The sequence below is a fragment of the Pararge aegeria genome, chromosome 14, assembly GCF_905163445.1.
Source record: "Pararge aegeria chromosome 14, ilParAegt1.1, whole genome shotgun sequence".
NCBI classification, from domain to species: Eukaryota; Metazoa; Arthropoda; class Insecta; order Lepidoptera; family Nymphalidae; genus Pararge; species Pararge aegeria.
Window position 1 is genome coordinate 11,442,255 of NC_053193.1, and position 24,345 is coordinate 11,466,599.

Here is a 24,345-nt window from a genome sequence, read left to right on the forward strand (position 1 = left end):
CATCATACGTTAGAACGAGATATCAGTTTTAGAATTAGATTAACGGATTTTATGTAGATACGCCGTGCGCGATGATCCTTATTCAATTCATAAAAACCCTTACAATACTTACCGCTAAGCCTATAGGATGTTTTGACGTACTTAAACTTTGAATACTAGGCTATGTAACAAGGCATTTTCGAGCGAGTTGTGTAAAAACATCTTTACACACACTTATAATATTAACCTTATTTCAACACCCATTCTTGCGGGATTCCAGAGTATAAAAAGGATTTGTTTTGTTAATGTCATGTCCGTCGGTTTATGTGTAACCTATTATTATAAAGTCGAAAGTGTTTGTTTGTTTGTCTTTCCTTCACGCCCTAACCAAGTCACTTGAAAGAGTAACATAGGCTACTTCTTATCCCAGGAAAACTAACGGTTCCCACGGGATTTGTATAAAATCGTAGTAACGCGGACCAAGTACGTGGGCAACAGCTAACGATATGCAATAATTATGAAAATCAGTAGGTTCAGAGTATATCGATTACAAATAAAGAAACATACGTAAACATAAAAAAAACTTCAAAAGCATGTTGTATCAATATTTATCACAATTTCCCCATTACAGAATACGGACGATCATGCAAGGACATCGGATGCCTCAACAGCGAAGTGTGCGTTCTAGCTGAAGACCAATGCTCATACGGACAGACTTCCAATTGTGGAACTTACCCTACATGCAAGAAGAAGTCGCAAGTTCAAGGTACTAAACAAGTAGGAGTGGAGCTTTTTGTCAGTAGTAGTTGATCTTTTTGTGACAGCTCGTGTAGTAGTGGAGCTTTTTTCAGTAGTAGTTGATCTTTTTGTGACAGCTCGTGTAGTAGTGAAGCTTTTTGTCAGTAGTAGTTGAGCTTTTTGTGACAGCTCGTGTAGTAGTGGAGCTTTTTTCAGTAGTAGTTGAGATTTTTGTGACAGCTCCTGTAGTAGTTAAGTTTTTTTCAGTAGTAGTTGAGATTTTTGTGACAGCTCGTGTAGTAGTGGAGCTTTTTTCAGTAGTAGTTGAGATTTTTGTGACAGCTCGTGTAGTAGTGGAGCTTTTTTCATTAGTAGTTGATTTTTTTGTGACAGCTCGTGTAGTAGTGGAGCTTTTTTCAGTAGCAGTTGAGATTTTTGTGACAGCTCGTGTAGTAGTGGAGCTTTTTTCAGTAGTAGTTGATCTTTTTGTGACAGCTCGTCCGGAGACCATACCGCCATGCTTCATTCTGCCGTCCAGCGTCATTGCTGTGTTCAGGTCTGATAGACGTGGTTGCTGGTGTAATGACAGGCACATGAGACTTACTACCTACTTAGAATCCCCAAATATATGCTGGGGTTCCTTAGGTATTTAATATCTAAAATTGCTTTTCAAAAATTTAAGAATTGAAAATAATACCGAAGATATTTTCTGAACTTTGAGCAATACTTATATGTACCCATGTAATAAAAAGTTAGAGATTCTTTATGAGTATATTATAGATTAAAAAGAAAAGTAGATTTTTTATATTTAGCAAAACTCGAGTATAGTTTTCTTATACGCTTAGAGATAAAGTATTATTTTTGAGTAATTTTACCTAAATATTATTATAGTTTTTCTAATATGTTTTTGTCTGGCAAGTTTAGTTTTATGAGACACTAACTACTTAATAATGAGGAACTGAAACTGGAGGATACGACAGTTTTTCTCCTAACGTTAGATTCTAAACTTCAATGGGGCCCTCATGTTAATAATTTATCGAACAGGCTTAGTTCTGCTGCCTATGCGGTAAAGAAGATACGCCATATGACTGACGTAGAAACTGCTAGACTGGTATATTTTAGTTCACAGCATTATGTCATATGGAATTTTACTTTGGGGTAATGCTGCTGATATTAGCACTATTTTCGTGCTGCAGAAGAGGGCTGTTCGTTCGATCTACAAAATGGGTCCGAGAGAGTCATTGAGAGATAAATTTAAAGATTCTAAAATAATGACAGTGTATAGTCAGTACATATTTGAAAATTTAATGTACGTTCATAAAGACATTTCTAAATTTAAGAAAAATATGACTGCAATAATTTAAACATTAGAAGTAAGAATAAACTTACAATAAACCTACTAGGTTACATAAAATGCATAATTCGTTCAAAGGAAATTGCATACAATTCTATAATAAACTACCAATTGACATCTTGGAGATGCCTCTTAAAAAGTTTGTATTAAACGTAAGCTTATAGAAAAGTCCTATTATAGTATAAAGGACTATGTAATCGATAAAAAAGCTTGGGTGTAAATAATTGCTCTAACCAGGTTGCTCTTCTAATAATTTAAAATGACATTGTGAGATGGCGATAACAAAAAAAAAACACCCGGCTAAGTTTGTTGTGGACTTCTTAGGCCAGCACGCGTTTGGAACCCTCGTAGCTTTAGTTTTTAGTCTACGAATGTGGTTATCGCCATCATCTCACTACCGTGTAATTCTTATGTACGCATCAAAAGTGCCACCAATGGGCCTACTTGAATAAAGATATTTTTGACTTTGACTTTGACTTTGACTTTGGGAGTGAACATAGAAGCAGGATACTTTACTGTACACAAAATACACAATATACTTTATTAATGTACAAACGTCACATAGCTGTACAACACAATTATTGACTCCCTTATAAAAGCGATCGTTGCCTGGCAAAAGAGATTATAAAACAATTTTTTCCTTTTTCAGGTTCACACTCAGAACCAGCGCAACCGTCCGTCCCAAAACCTGCTCCTCAAACCCCCACCAGAAACTTTGATTCGCCACCCAGCTATCCTGCACCCGCACCCCCACAAAACACCCACGGCTCCCCTTACGGCGCAAATTCACCATATGACAACTCACCTTACGGTGGCGGCAGTTCATCGCATGGTGGTAATTCGCCATATGGCGGAAGCGCTCCTTACGGTGGTAGCTCCCCATACGGCGGTAATTCCCCGTATGGCGGATCTTCTCCTTACGGAGGTAGCGGTGGCAATTCCCCATACGGCGGCAGCAACCCTGGTGGTTCACCATATGGGGGTTCATCTCCATACGGTGGAAACTCCCCCTACGGAGGTTCCTCCAACAGAGGAGGATCAAACCCCTACAGCCCAAGCTCAGGCAGCGGCGGAAAAAGTGCCCTGGACAACATATTCAACACTTTAAGCAACTTCGCCGGTGGCCATGGATCTAATACGGGAGGCTCGAGCCCTTTCGGCTCCAGCTCAAACACCGCTGGAAAAGGACCCCTCGACAGCATATTAGGCACACTAAACAACTTTGGTAGCAACAGCCATGGAGGTAGCACTCCTCAGGGCGGCGCGGGATTGTCTAACATCTTTGGAAACATACTCGGTAATTTGTCCAAAAACGGTGGCGGTTTGAACGGACTTTTTAACACTAGACCCATAATGGAGAATCCAAATTACAACTCCTATAGCTCTAATTCCAGGGGTTCTAATCACTAAAATTGTCCATCAGGGAATCAGCCTACAAACCAACAGCCATCCCAGAATAGAAATGTAAGGCCAAATTACGCCCAGCACAATCTAGCCACTACGAGGAAGCCGGCTTACTATGGATGGAATGTTAGGTAAATTTTACCGCAAAAAGACTAACCTCTAGCGCTGTGGCTTATATTGGTGTTATCAAATTCTTTGCATGAGCACTGCTGGTGTAAAGGCACTTCCTATTATTATTTTACTTTATTTGATTGTACATATTGTAATAAAATGTATACACTAGAATTTATACTTTTGACAGAATTATGATTTGCTTAGGTAGAGGATTTATAAAAGTTGATTCGAATTGTAGAGCCGAACTGCTGGCATAATTAATAAACGTGAGAATTATTATGCATTGTTTTGGTACGCTTCAAATAGCACCTTTCTAATTATGATAATCAGAAGGTAGAAAAACGCTGCCTAATTATTTCGACTTTATGTCAAGTTTATTATTTGAATCCGTTTTAGAACCAAGTACATTTCGCATACTATAATTTCTTGTTTTTGATATATGATTGATTGGCTTTCCGCCTTAGTTTTCTCTGACATTTGTAGTTTGGTGCCATGAAATCTAAAGTAAACTGGCATCTTTTAGGCGTACAGCTTTTACCATCACACCTGATAGCAGTATCTGACTAGTATAAGCTGTGAGCTATATCTGAAGCTGGTCATATATTAAAAAAAAAAAAACAGCTTTAGTGGACTGCATTGTTCGGCTCTATTATGTCAATCTCGAATTTTTTGCTGCTTTTTTTAAATATGATTAAAATACTCTATTAACTTAATTTTTTGTCGCTTTAACATGAAGGAAAATGTAATAAAAATACTAATTTTCGTTTTCTACCTATACTTATTAATATTTAACTATTTTAACACAATACTTTAAGATCTTTATGGTAAACAATAATGATTCTTCTTAATCATCCATAAATGTATTGTAAAAAAAAAACAAAAGACACAATTTAATTAATAGATACTACCAAAACAATAACTTTTTTTTGGCAAAGCTTGCATGAATTTCTGTTAAGACGCATTTTTTTTATTTTGACAATCTCGTAGCTAATGAATCTCAAATGCCAATCATAACAATAGGCTGGTGGTATTCAGATTCCTAATTCTATATGGCAATCGAAATCTCCTTCCTAATTTCTCATCTGCAATTTATGACGTCACAAAATGAGTTTCGCGCGTGCTATTCACGTCATACAGAACTAGCACTCAGTAGCCTTAGTACAAGATTTGCTTGCGAAGAGAAAAAGAGTAAATCGAATAGTCGTTTCCGAGTGTGTAAAGACTTGAACAACTGATTAAAATTGATCTTATTTGAATCGCACTAAAGTTCAAATTTGCCTACAATTCTTTAGCTCAGGCTTTTGACAGAACTTTTGTAAAATCAAAAACAGAATTACAGGATTTGCTGCTCTAGAAAGAGTGATATTAAGATAGAGTATCTGATATTGGAAAACGACTCCTCGATTTTGAGCCAGGAAATCTTGGACTGAGGCTACTGTTTTAACTCGCGCAACAAAATCCATGTCTCATTTTTAACCCAGATAATGGGTACACCCACCTACTTTCAAATCACGAAGCGAAGGGTGCTTTACTTTTAAACGAGTCTGGCAATATGCGCCTAGTACTAGTAATATTGTTATGTTCGCCTGCTACGCCTGTGTCTCGGTTAGGTACTGAGAACCAGGGCTCGGTCATTAACCAGACATTATTTAGGTCGAGCTTTCGGTTTTGTGGTTTATCCGGTTAAATAGAGATTTTTTTATTTTACTTCGCTTCGTTAAAAAGTATAAACCGATATTACTGATATTTCTTTTTTAATGGCTGTTAAACTAATTAACGAAAAAAAAAGGAAAGAATTCGAAAGAAATCTTAGACTGCATTATCAAAAATATCGGTTAGCCAAGACCACAAGTAAAGCGCTTCGCTTCTCGAGATTAAAGTACAATAATGTGTGTCGGGCATAAGTAGATCTGTATTTATAGGCTCCCAATTCTATAACACAGCATGTATACCTAGTAGCAGAATACGAGTTGGAAGATATTATTAAATGAGGTATCGTTGTATATTCTTCGACAATAGTAGTAATGTAACGACATTAAATACCAAAGTTACTAAACTTTGGTATTTAGCGTCGTTACAAGACAAAAAGTATTTAATTGACTGCAAAAATATATTATAAAAGGCTAGTTAAAAAATGTTAACTCGAACGCTTCCCGTAAAAATGACTAGAGAAATGATAATAATTTATAGAATATCTACATTTTTCTATCAAGTACCATAAAAAAAATACTTTAAAAAGTTATTATAATGACAATCACATCTACACGTTTAAGCGTGCATAAATAATTATTTTTATTAACATCTACGAACGTAAATAACCTTTTTGTTGTGTCCATAGTTATCCGTGACCCAATTAGCCCTTAAATGTAAACACAGCTGATGAACTCGTCACTACGTGCGTATTTTGAATGGTTATTTCTTTAAAGTGTTGCTCTCAGGACTAAGTTGTAGAATAAAATTTTTACTTATAATAATAATAAAAACTTTGAATAGAATTATGCTTCAAGTTAGATTACCTATATTTAAGTGCTAACGTGTGGCACAGTTTTTTTTTTAAATCTACATTTCACTTCTTGAATGCAAAATAATTAGGTACTTATGTGTATTATTCTGCGCGCCTTAATAGATACAATTGGTGAAACACGTAGATGGATATGCTTGTATCTGTAGAACGCTTTCCTTCTCCCTCGCTTATCGGCTCTTTTTATGACAAAATAAAGCTGAGTTTACATACACACTCAAACAAAAATTGCCAAATGTGATGCTAATAATACTAACTCTTTTTGAATTTTTGTTATATTTCCGATGTCACAAGCAAATAATTATAATCGACTTATATGGCATATATAAATAAGCGTGCGTGCTAAACAATAATTAGAATAATGAGTAGAAAATTCCTATGAGGAAAACTCGCTCGTATTAAGTTTACTCAGTGTTTTATACAAGTAGGTACGAGATTATTATAATTATAAAGTTCCTATATTTAAATACTCTACTCAAACTTATGAATGCACTATGAGGTTTTTCTAGGATGTAGGTCATTTTGCACACTTATAAATATTATAAAGTAGACCCTAAAGGGAGTTGATTGTGTAAGATTTGAGGACTGGCATTCGTTGTAAGTATATAACAAAAATATATCGACCTATCAACGATGTATTGGTTTAACCGGCAGAAAACAAATATTACCGAAGACATTTATTTACAGATAAATGTACTATTTTGTAGAAAATTCAATACTATATTTATAATAGCATTTTTATGAGTTTATCATTACAATTTCAATATAATAGCATATTTTGTCAGTATATTTCATATAATTCGCCGTTACCCTTTACAACCTTAAGTAACTTTTCCCAAAAGTTTTCTTTGGTAATAAAACCGACTTTGTATACCAATATTTGTGTTGGTTCGGACGAAACTGTGTAATTTATGTGTTTACCTTTCTATCTACAATCTGTTAAAATATTGAAAAAACCATAAAGTTAAAACTTTTGTTGTCGGTTATAGATCTAGCTAGATCAGCGTTAATTTCTAAATTGTATTGATCCCTTAATCGGTCGTGTAGTCTTCAGCATCAGGTTACAAAGACAGAGCCTAAATTGGGTAGGTACATAGGTTTATTTATGCCTTAACTTTACCTAAGTTAATACGATGGGGTTTCTTTCCTTTTTAGTTATCCCATGCTCAACTAATATAGTTTTCTTGAGCATTGAAATATAACCCATAAATCGGTAAAATGCGGTACCTTTAAAAGTAATCTTAACAATTTTTCTAATAAATAATAAAATAAATTAATATACTACGACAGCACACACATCGCCTCCTAGCCCCAAAGTAAGCGTAGCTACTAAAGTGTACTAAATTGACTGATGAATATTTTTATGAATTATATATACATAAATACTTAGAAAATACATATTAACACCCAGACACTGAAAAACACTTATGCTCATCACACAAACATTTTCCAGTTGTGGGAATCGAACCCACGGCCTTGGACTCAGAAAGCAGGGTCGCTGCCCACTGCGCCAGTCGGCTGTGAAATAATGTTTGTAACTTCGCTAAATCTCCATTTACACAGAAATAAAAGTCTGAAGTTAATTTATCGTATTACGGTCAATAGGGGGATAAGGCAAGTTAAATAAAAAGAGAATTGACCAATACAGTTTTTGGTAACGTTGTATTGATTTGGAAGCTGAGATGCTTGCTTCAATTGATAAAATTCGGTCACACATTTTTACACACCTCCAATAGCTATAGCCTCCCAGTATAATAAGATCTTTTCCCAGTACATATGAATTTACGTACGATAGCACTCTAATATTGTCTGTATATACTTAGGTATATGAAATATCTACGTAAAATAAAAATTGGTATAGTTATTTTAAAGCTGTCGATGTTTGATCTAGCTATGGGACTAAATCAGTAATATTTAGATATGTTTAAGGTTTAGGCGTCTAAACTAAGTCATCTTTTAGTAGTGCCATTACATAAAATAAGCTTTATTACACGGATATCGTTTCTTATTTCAGCGTCACAGTGATTTTATCGTACCTGACTCACCTATACATCAAGAACGTGATAAATGCATAACGAGATTACATATTTACATATAATATATATTAATTAATAAGATGCTATAACGTTAATGTTGTTTGTTACTCGGGATATTCATTTAAAATAAATATATGTATTTTATAGTTTATTTTGTTTTATTGTTTCGACAAGCCGAGCTGAATAAAGGTACGTACCCAAACCTACAAAAGATGTTTTTAGTATGTTCAAAACAGATCTATTGAAGTCAGTCCACCGAAGAACACATTCCGTGTTAAATATAAATGTTTCTCAAAATGATGATTTAAGAGAAAAGACTTCCGATAAATTGTACGCGCATTACAAATACGTTGAAACTTGGCTAATTAGCCAACCTGTGAAAATTATAACGGTTGTGGCGGAGCGAGGACTCCGCGAGCAGGGAACGTGCTCTGTATGTAAGTGTAAGACCAGTACTCTTCAACCGGACGAAGGTTTGTAATTGTTCCTACTACGCCGTTCTATGCCTTGACATGAAGTATATCTAACGTTACAGTATTATGCACTATGAATTATTGTTTTCTTTGCAGTTTGTCTTCACTTACCTATAATTGTCGTCTTATCCACTTATTTAACTTATACTTAACATAGTTTTTAATAAAGGTTATATATAGAAATAAAAGAGACATTTGCCATTCAAAAGTTTAATATATCAGATCATTACAAATTGAGTACAATAATTATTATAAAGATTAAAAAAGACATTCATATACTAAAGGCATCGCGCACTAAGCAGCCTGGACTTCGGGCGATTGTCGTAGCTTTCAAGTAGAGCATGGTAATACGATACACAAACTTGATGCAAAACGTGTCGTTCGAATTTCTAGTTGGTGCGGCCAATAAAAGTGCCAACGACCGGCTAGTTACGACCTGCTTTATTAACCAAGTTTACTATATTGTATTATCTTTAGGGCTTTCAAAAATTGGTATATCGTAGAAAAACCCATTCGTCTTTTGTTTTCAAAAGCGTTTACGATAATATACAGATAGTTAACTCTGATAAAGGGCAGTACTCTTGCCAGTTCCAGATATGCGACCATGATTGCAGCTACGAGCAAGATGTGGCCACTTAGTGCGCGACTATCTTAATCGACAAAGGGCTGATTCTGTAAGGATTTGTATTTAGTGACCCGCATTTGCTATGACAATTTCGCAAACCTGTATACATGACAGGTCACAGTCTCGTCAAAAAAAGTTACAGAATCACGGGGGCAGAGTAGTCCAATAATATCAGTGACAGTTTTCATGTAAACAAACTTTACATTCAGGTTAACGTCAATGTCTCATTTGATATGACAAAACTTTAAAATTTGACTACTCCATACAAATTTGACAGATTTGCGTTACCGCAAAGTGAAGTTTGATAAGCCAAACCGGGATCGCCCGTAAGTCATTAGTCTAAAAGTTAACAAACTTAACGAATGTACCAAAATGAATGACATTTCCATACAACTGGCAAATTTTCATAAAGTAGTGTGTTTGTTTACTAGAAAACGTTCATTTAATTAAGTTTTGTAGGTTCATAGATCCAAAACTAACAGCCCCCCATCCAGCCAAGCCCATGGCATCTTATTATAATAAAATTAGTATTGTATTTTTTATCATACGAAGTTCTTTTCCACGCAATAATCTGTAAGTGTTCGAAATTAAACATTGAAGCTTTGTATGCGTCAATAAAACAGAACTGTCTACTGTAAAGTACCACCGCTCTATCTAATACGAGTGTATATAGATTACTGTCACAAGAAAGCGCTACTACTAATATTAGAAGTGTAACGAAATTGAAATATAATCTTGATTCCGTTATTATTTTTACTGTGTTTACATGTCATTATCATTTGTTTTTTTGTGAATGTCATGGTCACTTGTTATTGATCTACATATAAGTGTAGAAAATTGTACAAGTTTATTACTGTAAGTTGTTAGTGTCCTTAATATATAAATAAATTCCGTATATCGAAATGCCAAAAGAGTCTTCGTATAATAAAAAAAACATACGTACTACCTGTTTTAGTTCCGATAGGGCTAAAATATGCTTTGTCTTAATGTTACTTATTACTAGTGGCACGCTGCAAAAACAAGATGGAAATCCTATTGATAATGCTAAGTTATGACCTTGGTGCACACGAACACAAGAGTAGAGTAAGTATACAATATTTTTACTATTATGACTTAGTTTTACTTAACACGTGTCGTATATGCTACCGGCCTAATGCCCGTTTACACTAAACGTAGGAATCGTCTTAATCGGATTTTGGTAATTCCTAAAGCAAAAAAAAGTTTTTAAGAACTCTTAAGCGCCGTCAAAAGTTTCGACACCGATTCGGCAGATCGTATAGCCAAGGGGACTCGAAAACTGACACAGGACACTTGACAGATGTGTCAAGTCAAACGGTTATTTTTTTATACCCTATGCATTTAGCATACGAGAAATGTGAAATATGAAAATCATAACACAAAATACCACATCTTCTGGCAAGATCCATACACAAGGTAGGTTATACGAGTTGCCTAGCGAAAATCGTTTGGCGAAAGGTATGCCTAGGAATCTTCGTTTATTAAGCGTTACTCACTTGGGCATTGCGTTAGTGAAAACGGGCATAAGTCGCCTATCAGTGTAGCCGCATCTAAAGGAGACAATAAATGCGCAAAAGGAATGTGTAGAAGAACATAAATGTCGTGAGTTGTAAAACATATGTAGCCTCAGTACAAGATAAACTCGCTCGCAAGTCACTCGTTTTAACAAAAGCCTGAGCGTAAGAATGGTAGTCAAATTTGAGCTTTAACACAATGTGAATAAGAGCCATATCACTCTGATGGTCAAGAAATCACATAACTCTTAAACGAATCCTCGATTGCGAGCGAGCAAATCATGTTCTAAGACTGGGCTCTATTTCTCTACAACTTTGGCATTGTATCTTGGCTATTGTAAGGCAAATAAGGTTGTTATGTTGGCGGAATGATTGAAGCAACTAGCTTAACACTAATAACCCATTAAGTATAAAATACCCGTACAACTCTAAAATATAATATTAGCCCATTATTCATATTTTCTACCCTTAAATATTATGTACCTTAGTACAAGTTCAGACATCTAGTTGATAATTTAAAAATTGTACTCAAGCTCCTTGAAATTCGTACACTGGAATGCATTTCTAGTCCACAAAATTGCGACTTGCTTATAAAACATTTATGGATGAATTAGATATCGTATTTTGATGACTATTAGAACTCGTACAAGGAATTAGTATAAGTTTTTACATAAAAAAGAAGCCTAAATATAGAAAAATTAGAACCCTCATAGGACAAATTCCAAATCGTTTGCACCAGTTTTTAAATTGTTTTAGTAATAAAAGTTTAAGTATCATATACTTAAGAGTTTAATATGTTTAAAAATATTCCAAAAATTACATGACAATATAATATACATATAAGGTTGCACGTTAAATTATTACAGTAGAACTGTATAATTAAAGTAGATCATTAATTTAAATCAATTTTAGAAATATAAATGCGTTACGTTTCATTCATGTTAGAGTTTACACTTCTAGTAAACTGATGGTCGATGTTTAATGACGCAGTCAATTTCGTTTCTGTTCTATTATTAAGTCGTACTAGGGGTACAGATGTGTGTTAAAATAAATAAGTAGCCTAGTATAGAAAATATCAATTTTTTTTTAATATTATTATAATTTAAAATATAATAATAATTACCACGTAAATTTGGTTTTAAAATAATACAAAAAGTTCAAACGTTAAAACATGTACAGTGACGTTAAAATAGGGCGGCGAAATGAGCAAAATATCACGCGTCCCGGGGCCGTAGATGCCAGTGGATCGTGATGGCCCGAACCTAGAGGTGTGCAATCTTAGGCAGAAAGAGGATCTTATCATTACTTATTAAAAATAAAATATAGCTTATTAGGTTTGTTATTCATTCCTTTCAATTATGTACCTAACTCTAATCTGATCAACATTAACAAGTTTTTAAGTACTTTGAGCGTTCATTAAAAATAAACTACTATTACTTATGTTGATTTTCCTATTTGCGGGAGGTTTCCATCCGATATTTCCAAAGGCACCAATCATTTTTTTTACGGGCCTCGTTCTATTTTGCACGGGCCCCTTGAGGTAGGTATAGGTACGTCTCTGCACATGTAAGTATGATAGAATACGTGTCGTCTATTTTCCGTGAATATTTTGAGCTGGTTTATTACAACTATATTTGTTTCGAAGCCGTACTGAACCACTTACAATAGACAGAACGAAACAAATTTGCGAAGTTCACTTGGATGGATTACACTGTCATTGTCACTGTCACTGTCTGTCTGTTACAGTCTGTGTAAATTATTATGGGAATTTAAAAATGTTATAAAAAAATGTATGACACAAAGTCGAAAAAGTTCTAAAAAACTTAAATTTAGGGAGCTCATACAAGCTAATAGGAATAAAAAAGTTGTAGTTAAACAACAAGCATGTATATCAGTCAATTATAAAATAGAAGAATAATTTCCTTACAATGAGGTCTGCATTCGCGGCGAACCAGTTTATTATATTATTTATATGTTTCTATTATCAGTCCCATGCACCGAATAGATAATTGAGCAACCAGCCTTTTCTTTATAATTTTCTTTTTTCCTACACTAATACAATTTCCTTTCATTTCCAATAATATATTAATAATCAATATCGACCACCACAATCCTTAAAAATAAACAATAGTAACTTTATTTAAAAAAATAAAAACTAAATAAAAATTTGTATAACTTAATAGAAATTCATAAACGTTTAACAAAGATGACTTTTAGGTTAATACTAACCTACTATAAATAATTCATAAAACGATTTAAAAAAAAGTTGAGCATAAAAGTCTACCAAGCCAACAAAAGGACGTCATTTATGGTTTCACGGAATGAAATATTACATTTTATTTAATTTATCATTTTAAGAAGGAACATGTAATATTCCTTCAATACTCCTACCTTCCTTCCTACAGTCAATATGTAATATTTAAAAAATATTTTTGTTTACACCTCTTACGCACGGGCCTTTAAAAATCGTTGTGTTTATCGTTGTCTTATTATTTTAGCAAGACTCTTGAATCTTCGATTAACTCAATGCCGTGTGTTCAAAACACAACGAGAGAAAAGCGCTGACATATGAATAAAAAAACCCTTTATCCGGAATTACAATACAAGCACACGATGTATATATATTTTTAATTCCACTACAAGTTAGCCCTTGACTGCAGCGCCTCACGCCTAAGTGATGATGTAGTTAAAGATGGTAGCGGGCCTGTTAGCTAGTATGGTAGTCATACCCCTAATCGGTTACTACGCGACATCGCACCAGAACACTTAGCGGAACTTCCTTGTCGGTAGGGTGGTAACTAGCCACGGCCGAACCCGACCAACAGGCCAGACCAGAGAAAATTCAGAATTTATAAATTCCCAAATTACCCCTTCCGGGAATCGAACCCTTGACTTCCCACTTAAATTCACAGCTCTCACCGTTGCGCCAGGGAGGTCGTCACAACAATATAACAAATACACGAGTTTTTGAATTTATAAATGTCCGGAAATTCGTGCCTCTTAGTATAGGCCTCCTCCAGTATTTAAAACGAGACAAATAACATGGTAATAAGGTGAAAATTTTTATTTAAAAAATACTATAAGTGTCAACTTTTCAATTTATTAAGTTGTTTATCTCTAACCAAAAACTTTCCGGAGGAGTGTTCATATTCCATCACGATCATTATACGCATCAGCCATAATAATATGTTGATCGGATCGCGCAAATGATACATATCTGGATAACAGGTCTATATTTTTTTTATTCAAACGCTTTTTTTCAAGGATTAAAGAAACACCCGTGCGAACGAAAGTTTAATTTATACTTAATAATATGGATTAATATTTAATTGTACTGATTTTTTGAATGTACGGACATTTAGATACCTAGGCAGAACACGGAACGTCCACATAATAAACTAACATCCATTGAAACTACATTCATGTAAAGTGATTATATAGTTTTACAATCTTCCGTTTACTGGGCGTGCACCCGAGTTCTCACATAAGGTGTACGAATCCCAGGGTTCAGGATGTTCCGCACCTTGTTCAGTATGATCCCCAGAACCAAGAACGCAAACCAAACTACATACCAATAGTGGTGCATAGACGTGTAGTAGATCCAAATGCGGTCGAAGGATAACAGGAGAAAAGCCACTGCTTGGTAAGATTCCGAATGCGATCGTAGGAACCACATTATAAAGCCAATGATCTTCTTTTTCTGAAATAAATTCAAATTCAAAAGTGTTTTATTCATGTAGACCTTATAACAGGCATACTTTATACAGTTACACTAGTAGTAGTGATGGTGATAACTGCATTCGTTAACTTAAAACTAAAGCATCGAGGGTTCCAAACGCGCCCTGGTCTAAGAAGAGCCCACAACAAACTTAGCTAGGTTTTTTTTTGTTATCACCATCTCACAGTCTAGTTAATGTTGAGCTATGAAGTAAGAGCAATTCATACCCAAGCTTTTTTATCATACATGTAATCTTTAATAGGATTTTTCTATAAGCTTACGTTTTATATAAATAATAAATTATTCAAAAAAATATATATATATTGCACCAGAGCATAAAACATGCCATTCTATCCGAATCGTTTATCCTGTACCAAAAAAAACGTGCTAAAACATATATATATATATATGTATGATCCGTCTTGAATGGAGGAAACGGACAAGGAGAGCCGACCCCAGATGATGGGAAAAGGCGCAGACAGACAGACATATATATATGTATGATGTTTTAGCACTTTTTTTTCACGTTTAGCTTTCCGAGTAACGGAGGGATATTTTCATGCAGTGTAGAAATTTGGATATTTTGGTAAGGGAAAAGGAAAAGCCTTTTGCCTTTTTTAATTCGTAGATACATCATCATCATCATAAAATCAAGCCATTACCCGGTTAAGGCCGTAGTCCACCACGCTGGCTCAGTGCGGATTGGTGGACTTCACACACCTTTGAGAACATTATGGAGATACTCTCAGGTGTGCAGGGTTCCTCACGATGTTTTCCCTCACCGTTGAATCAAGTGATATTGAATGAATGAATGAATACACATTTATTGTACACCACATAAACATATAGTAAAATAAATAAAAATTTAACAAAAAGTATACAAAATGGCGGCCTTATCGCTACATAGCGATCTCTTCCAGGCAACCAAAGGCGTTAAACACAGCTCAAGAGAGGTAGGTGGTGCATTTAAATAAACATGCATATATACTTTTATGTCAGTCCGTATACAGGACCAGACTACGAAACCGATCCAACTGCAGCGAGGAGTGCGACAGGGAGATGTTATCTCCCCGAAGCTGTTTACCGCTGCGTTGGAGGACGTTTTTAAGCTTCTGGATTGGAACGGGCTTGGCATCAATATCAACGGCGAGTACATCACTCAACTTCGCTTTGCCGACGATGTGGTCAAAATGGCAGAGACTCTGGGTGACCTTAATGCGATGCTCAATGACCTCAGCAGCGTTTCTCAACATGTGGCCCTTCGTATGAACATGAGCAAGACGAAAATTATGTCTAACGCTCATGTTCCGCTCCACCCAGTAATTGTTGGGAGCTCTGCACTCGAAATTGTACACGAGTACATATACCTAGGACACACGATCCAGTTAGGTAGGTCCAATTTCGAGAAAGAGGTGAACCGCCGAATCCAACTCGGATGGACAGCGTTCGGGAAACTTTGTGACATCTTCTCGTCCAAAATCCCTCAGTGCCTGAAGACTAAAGTCTTCGAACAGTGCGTGTTGCCAGTGATGACTTACGGAACTGAGACATGGCCGCTAACTATGGACCTCATAAGAAGGCTCAGTCACTCAGCGGGCGTTGGTGAGAGCTATGCTAGGAGTATCTCTACGTGATCAAATTAGAAATGAAGAGATCCGTAGAAGAACTAGAGTTACCGACATAGCTCAGCGAGTCGCGAAGCTGAAGTGGCAATGGGCAGGGCACATAGCTCGGAGAACCGATGGACGTTGGGGTTGGGGTAAACGCAGCGTAGGTCGGCCCCCAACGAGGTGGACAGATGACATCAGGCGAGTCGCTGGAAGCCGCTGGAGGCAAGCGGCCCGGGACCGTGTATCGTGGAACTCCTACAAAAGGCCTATGTCCAGCAGTGGACGTCGATTGGTTGACATGATGATATACTTATATACAGATATAATATATGCATATAATAAACTTACAATAAAATATATAGATACTGATAATAATTAATATATACCTGTATAATTAATATCAATAATACATAAATATATACAATATTGTCAAACCCCAAATAAAACAGAAGGGAATAGGCATGTAGGGAATGGATATTTTAATTGCTTAACGCATAACTTAGAGGTCGTGCTGGGATTCGAACTCGGGCCCTCCGAAAGTGAAGTCGGAATTGTACCCACTGGGCTATCACAGCTATAATTCGCAGATACATCTAGTTAGAAATAAAAAGTCAGAATATTAAGGTATAATGTTCTAACAAATAACACTTACGATTCCTGTAGCATCCTTGTAGTACAGTCTAACGTATATATCCTCAGCCATTAAGTAGAATGGGCAGAAATAAATGCAGAAGAAATATCCAGCCTGGTAACCGTGCCATATCACAGACACAAATAATGCAGCGTGGATTCTAAAATAAACAGAAATATATTTTATACTTGTTGTCAGCGACTTCCATTTATTTAATATTTTTAGAGATATTCCTAGTGTAATATACTTATGCACCCTTCAACAGTATTGCGTAATTCGGTTACTCGTTGTCTATGGGTTATGGGAATATCTTTTATGTCTGGTCTACCTGACCAGAAAGACTTGTTGCTTGAGGAGTGCTTACTATTTCTCAATTATTTATATTATATATTTATTTATTCTGGATTTTTACACTTTTAGCATTGAGTCTTTGCTAATTAATCAGAGAAAAATCTAAAATTATTATTTCCCAAATTGCCCCTGGCCAAGCATCGAAACCGGTATCTCCAACTTTAAACAGCGAAACAGAAGTTAAACCTATTTTAAGGGCAAATATAGCAAAGTATTTATTTGTATGAGAGAAATTAGGAGAATCATTTAAGAAAATTTCATGTGCAATTCAATGACACTTACTTTAATTCAGGAACAGGGAATCTCTTGTAAACAACGACTGCAACCCAATACTGCACAGCCTTGTTCCAAACCTTCATTGAATCTCTCAATGTAACCACCGTTTCACATCCCCATACATCCATAGACTCAACCGTTTTAAAGTCATACTTCGCCACTCTAGCTTCTCGTTCAGGCCTGGAACCAAGTATATATATTGAGCACATAAACATCAAGCTTATCTCAAAAGCTGACGACTTGACAATGTGGTTTTAACATCCAAATTTTTGCAAAATGTAGCATTAACATTCAGTTTAACTTTTTTTTTTTGAGTTTGAGTCATTTTTGATTGAGTTATTTTAACGTGCATTATTGTAAGGTGTCCAGCGACGGAGATTTTGGATCCAGTTAAATAAGACCATTTGAAAACATTTGAAGCAACAGGCTTTTGGGTCATTACTGATTTCGTGTGTAAATACACAAAAAAAATCACAGGGAGGGAGTGAGAGTGCTCCCTAGTGGGTGGTTTGCAGTAATAATTAGTTTAAGACTCCCTTAAATTATAGTTAGCTAGTTCGCTCCAGGACACACTGTATATATAGCAGAACATACATATTCCTGGACCAAGCCTTAATGTGAGGCATTTATAAAGACTGCTTTTATAAAGCCTTATTTTTCTTTTTATCAATGACCGCAATTCTTTATAATACCTATTAGTTTGGTATGTAGCAAACAATTTAAGTAGCTTTTAATTTTACACTTTAGGAGAAAAGGTCTTACTTCTTGCACCGAAAGAATTCCAATGTTTCTATTTCCAAATAAGTTATTTTGTTTAATATAAATGTAATATAAGTAACCTTGTATCGGATTTTAGCAAACTATTAAAGCATCAACATTGTCATGGCAGTAACATCTGCATCTATCCGATACAGAAATGTATATTGCAGATAGAATGAATGGATGAATACCAGATTTCAAAAATATTACTTACATTTTTTTCAAATTCAAGTAACCAACAGTAGGTCCATGTCCAGATCTGTTTCGTCCCTGCACTGGATAAGCACCGAGCCCTGCAGAGGTACAAACACTCTCTGCAAGTGTCATGCCAGAGTAGATACGTTGACGGAAAGCAGCAAATAATAACCATGGGTACATCATTCTGTATAGAAAGTGTCTCTGGTTGTGATCTTCAGTAAGAATATACTGAAATAAATTGAAATATGAGTTACTGTCACTATAGATACAATGATGATAAACTACAATATGATGCAATACTCAGAGGATTTTTTTAAAATCTTTATTACAAAACCAAAATCAGTTTTCAAATGCATTATTTTCATTTAGGATTTTCAGACTAATTTAATCAACATAATTGACAACATATAAAATAAATATGCTATGACAATACACACATCGCTATCTAGCCACAAGGTGTTTTTAAATCTTTATTGCAAAACCAAAATCAGTTTACAAATGCATTATTTTCATTTAGGATTTTTAGACTAATTTAATAAACATAATTGCCAACATATAAAATAAATAAATAAATATGCTATGACAATACACACATCGCCATCTAGCCACAAGGTGAGCGAAGCCTGTGTTATGGGTACTGAAATGACTGATGAAAATTTTTATGAATAATATACATAAATAGGTAGGTTAGGATTAGGATTCAGAAAGCAGGGTCGATGCCCAATGCGCCTATCGGCCGTCAAAACTATTTTTCAAAACATATGTATTTACTTTTGTTTAGTAGTTCAGAATAAATTCTTACCTCCAGAGGCCATATGTTAGACAGAGCCAAATATAGTGAAATATACAATGGCACAGTTTTCAAAGTGTTGATTGTGAAACTGAGACAGTCCACATACTTGCTATATGGCAGATTGAAGTAGTCATCAAATGTACGGTATCTATAATACGGACCTGAAAAATAAATTTTATTTGGAAAAATGTGCCACACATTTTGCATGCATTTTGTATATAGTTATAGAATACATATTTCCTAACACATTTGCAGTAGGGAAAACGGTTTTAACACAAAGTAGGTAACAAATTAGACTAAATTTATTCTTGCTAAATTGGGTCAAATACACATTCATTGTTAATTATTCTCACATTTTTAAAGTAAAACACATTTGTATGTTTCAATTCAACAATACATCATAATGAACTACCAATATCTAAATACTTATATTACCAATAAACACTACAGGTCATTTGCTCTTTCAGTAACACAGCAGAGCTGGCTTATTTAATGCATCAAAATTCCACATGACAGTTCAGCTCAGGGTCAATAATTAGATTAAAATAAATTTCAGTCTAAACTTACTTACTCCAATTGGAGCAACGTTGAACAGTGTGAACAATCTAATACAGGGGTTATTATAACCCTATAAAAAAGGAGGGCAGTGGACAGTCAATTTGTTCTGAGATAGTGAAGTGTAGAATTTCTTACATAAATTAGTATGACAAAGAAATAAGGTATGAAAGTTAGGTTGTGTATCTATATGTATTGTGTTCACTAACAATAAGACTGGCAAAACACTTGCAAAGTGTGAGATTGTTGTGTTTGTACTTGATTGTGTGCAGGCAATCAGAAAAAATCTCATCTACACAGGTACCATCATAATCCCTACTTCCCTACTTGGACTTGAAGTCACAGCACCACATCAACCGCAAATAGCGGTGCTCTATTTAGCTGGAATTTTATAAAATACAAGAAATTACATACCTGTTAATAATCCAATGTAATTGAAGCAATAATGAAAAAGGTCAACAAAAGATGGATTTATGAATTCCACGAAATCATCATCTCTAGCAGGCTGACTCTCAGATTCCTTCTCTGTCGGATTCTTTTCTTTTTTCCTAGACTCAATCATTGCTAACCATGAGCCGTTTATTTCAAATGCCACACCCACTACTCGTAGTACAATGATCATCTCAATCAGATTAGTTTGCCCAGATGGACCCTTTGAACTGAAGTGGTTGGTCAAACGGAAGACCATTAAATAGCCAAACATGAAGAAGAATGTAAAGACATGGCATGTCCTAAAAATAAGAAAAACATCTTATTAGTCATATTACATTTTATACTTTCTTCTTCTGCCTATGTGGAATGTGGAATTGATACATGTATAGCTTCTTCTCTGAACAGAAGACAGTGTTAAAGGTTTGGTATTTCTTCTTTATCAGGCCTCCTGCCTGACTTTAACCCTCTTTATAAATGTGTTCTTTGGTAGAATAACCACCACATGTATAACATAACAGTATCTTGGTTGTTTTGTTAGTCTGGTGTTAGAAATGTATACCCTCATATCGCAAATAGGTCGCCTAGTTAAAATGTGTGCAGATAATATTAAATTATTAAATTTATTAAATCAACTCCTCGTTATTAGTTATAGAAAAACCAGTTGTGTGCAAAAATAAGTAAAAGAACATACCCAAGGGAATTTAAAACTACAGGTTGCCTTTTTCCCCCTCTGCCCAACAGATAAGTTGAAATGTGTTGATAAATCATTACTTAATAACCTAATTAATACTAAGCTTGGTTGATATACTGAAAAACTTGTGCAATGGGTATCAGTGTCAGGTTAGGTATCAGGTCTCCTATGTATAATTATTCAAAGTTCAAGTGCAGTCTTATAAAAAGTATTTTCAACATACAACATGTAGGCTTTATTAATTAATAAAGAACAAAGAAAGACTATGAACTTGCAAGGAAGTATATATAGGTGCACTTGAGAAGATGACAATCATTTTAAGATGTTCACCAGATTCTCTGGGCTTGACATACTTTCATCAGTTATTTAATCATTTGTTATATCACTCTATAATTAAATTTAAATTTTGAGTATTCCCTATTTACAGGAATACCCCTCAAAATTATACAACATGTAAAACAATCTGGATTATGGCTGGCAAAGCTGATGGAAGATAGAATAATGTACAATAAAATTAAAAACAAAGCAAGCAAAGCATCAAATGAAAGCTTATTTATTCTGAATTGAACTGTAGGTTAGGTTGCCTTATTAAAAGTTGATTGAATCTACGATTGCCTAGAATTCAGGTGTTAATTTTTAACACGAGCAGCAAGAGTGTCAGAGATACGTAGCTTCATGCAATAGAAAATGATGAAACAAGGCAGGAGTGCCTAACAGCTGCTTTGTAAAGAAAACTCTAGGTAACTATGCCTAAACTGGATTAACTTATCAATAAGGCACCTAATACAATTGAGGGTATAAAATTTGTAGACCAGATCTTGCACATATCATAAATACATTATGATAAAACATTTATCCAAACTATAATTGGTGCAATGTGTACATACAGTTATACAGTATTCCCAATGGGAAGAAAGGATAGTGTCATCATATGATTTATTCGCAACAGCTTATGCAAGACATCCAAAATATTACAAAATGCTTATAAGCAATGAAGAACATAAGTTACATGTTGAATATGTCAGTAAAACTTTTTAAACAATTTTAAGTCTATAAGGCATTAGAGACAAAAGTTTAATAACTTTTCTTATAGGCATTAATTAGTAGCATGGTGCAAAACACTGTAGCTATGGTGAGACAGAGAATACCTTAAAGAATAAAAATTTAAAGCCTGTTTTTAGGTACATTAAACACAAAGAAATGAAAAACCTTTTTTATGGTTATATATATACACACACTACTAAATTGAAACATAAACTGAAAAGTAGTCAGATTCCTTATTCAAAGTCTTCAGACAAACAATTGTTTTTAGGTACGCTATCTTTATCCACAGCAAAATGTAGGCAAAAGTAGTACTACCAACTAACTAACTTACAGAATCTTTCATCGGAAGACTTTTGATGAGAGTGATTGAGTTCAAGCCTAAGAGGCTTCATCTTTATTATTATAATATCCTTGCAAGGAATTTCTTAGTACAGAACACCTATGAAAAAGTTGCCACAGGATAACTGCTGGATCACTGATAGGTTGAAGTACTAGTAAGTATAATATGAAAAGAACAAAAGGCTAAATATTTGATAAAGATTTAAAAACTTCTAAACTTATAATTATGATTATATAATTTTAGCTTTTTTTTATTAAATTCAAATAATTAACTAATTAATTTCCATAAAATGACAAAGTAGAATTACAACATTAAAATATGTTTGTTATAATATAATATTAGTAACAGTAGTGCTGTTTTTATGTATATAATTTAAAATTTGTAAGAATGAAAAAAACATGTTAATCAATAAATGATAGAAACACACAGCACATACTTACTTTATTGAAGTAAATTTAATCGCAGTTATACCAAAAAGGGCCGAAAAAATAGGATGTGCGGCATTATATCCCGACACGATAAATATTAAACCAATACCCAGAAGAGAGCCGACCAATTTCTTAAAATCAACTGGGCCGAGTTTTCTGTAGTAAGGTCCAATAATAACACTGAATAAAAGCAAAGATAAGTAAATGATATCATTTTTATTCTTTAAAAAAAACGACCACATTTTTACAATAAACCTTGATTTTTAATTATTTAACGCAATTTGCAAAATAATTATTGTTTAAAAATATTTTGTCAGCCATGGGCATCCGACGCCAACGGCCAACCACAGACGCACTATATATTCACTACGATTCCAAAATCCAGTTACCAGTACGGCAGTATATCACCCACTTCTAGTGTGCATTATGGGATATTTTAGCAACTGGTCTGTGTATAATTGTAGTCTCCTGACTACTCTACAAGGAGTAGGCCTATGGTACTTTGTAGTTTGTACATATATATATATTTTATTTAAAATCTTTATTTATTCGGGACTTTTCTTAACAATAAGAATGTCAGCCCCATCGTTCCCTTTACAAAAATTGATACTTCCTTTCTCTTATCTTAACTTAAAGTCGAATAGCATTCTGGCTACCTCTGAATAAGGTGCCGCCAGGATACTTTGCCAAATCCCCACATCATGAAGATTTATTTTAAATTTACATATTAATTGGTCCCTCATTGGCCTATTCCGAACACACCCCCCCAACATATGCAAGACATCTTCGTCTATATTACAAATTTCACACTTAGGTGAACTGACCCTTTTCATAAGATATCCAAATTTGTTTAGAGGATCATGTCCAGCACGCATTATAATGCCATCACAACTTGTTGGCGCTTCAACTTACCTCGCAGAACCACGGGACACGAGGAGGCTCGCATTGTATGCTCTTATACCAGATACCTTTACTTTTTGACCGTTCGTCAAAATACACTTTCCAATTTCCAAATTCAAAAAGTAATGTTGCAAACATTCCTTTTTGAATTTCGTTAAAATTTCGCAATAGTTTGGTTTAACCTCAATATAATCTCCTTCGGACAATGCTCTTTTAGCAAGGGTATCAGCCATCTTGTTTCCCATAAGTCCAATGTGCGAAGGAATCCACTGCAATTTTAAATCAATTCCTTTACACTGTAAGGAATTTATTACCCTCAATATTTCATACGCTACTGATATACCCCTTGTTCCTCGAACACAATCCATTATATGAAGAATAGCACTTTTGCTATCTGAATAAATTACAATATTTCTATCTGTAACATAGGAAATTGATGAAACAGCATAGGAAATTGCTAAAAATATAGCAGTGAGTTCGTCAGTCATAATAGAAACGTTACTATTAATCTTTAACATTTTCCCTATTTTTTGGTTCATAAAAGGAACACCCAACATTTCATTTATCTTTAGAACCGTCCGTGTATAACGAATACCATCCAGTATATTGGATGTACGTAAGTATGACATATATTTAAGTATGACAATTTTGGCAGGTGCACGCCTGACAAGTTTCGTATTTTATCTCGTAAAAAGATAATAACGTTATTCATTGTTGGGTACCGCCCACTTAGTTGATTCCAGGCAATTCGAACAACTGCAGACTATCGAAAATCGAAAACAAATCGATTACAATTATATATTAATTAAGATATTTTGTAAATATTAAAGAAATTTTCAATTA

The 24,345-nt window shown here is 34.6% G+C and overlaps 2 protein-coding genes across 2 annotated transcripts in view; one reads left to right on the plus strand and one right to left on the minus strand.

Moving 5' to 3' along the window:
- Positions 1 to 8,295, plus strand: part of LOC120629098 (pro-resilin) — a 31,722-nt gene extending 23,427 nt beyond the window's left edge. The window contains exons 3-6 of the mRNA XM_039897858.1: positions 611 to 745; positions 2,721 to 3,368; positions 3,495 to 3,606; positions 8,125 to 8,295. Of these exons, the coding sequence (XP_039753792.1) occupies positions 611 to 745; positions 2,721 to 3,368; positions 3,495 to 3,606; positions 8,125 to 8,185 (956 nt within the window). The 3' untranslated portion in view covers positions 8,186 to 8,295. The remainder of the gene's footprint in view (positions 1 to 610; positions 746 to 2,720; positions 3,369 to 3,494; positions 3,607 to 8,124) is intronic.
- Positions 8,296 to 13,654: 5,359 nt separating this feature from the next.
- LOC120629193 (lysophospholipid acyltransferase 7-like) lies at positions 13,655 to 22,936 on the minus strand. Its single transcript, XM_039898035.1, has 7 exons — positions 22,615 to 22,936; positions 20,082 to 20,398; positions 19,122 to 19,273; positions 18,336 to 18,547; positions 17,369 to 17,542; positions 16,757 to 16,895; positions 13,655 to 14,476 (listed from the first exon to the last, which is right to left on the minus strand). Exons 1-7 carry the CDS (start codon positions 22,842 to 22,844, stop codon positions 14,234 to 14,236), a joined length of 1,467 nt encoding a protein of 488 aa, XP_039753969.1. The 5' UTR covers positions 22,845 to 22,936; the 3' UTR covers positions 13,655 to 14,233.
- Between the last annotated feature and the right edge of the window lie 1,409 nt (positions 22,937 to 24,345).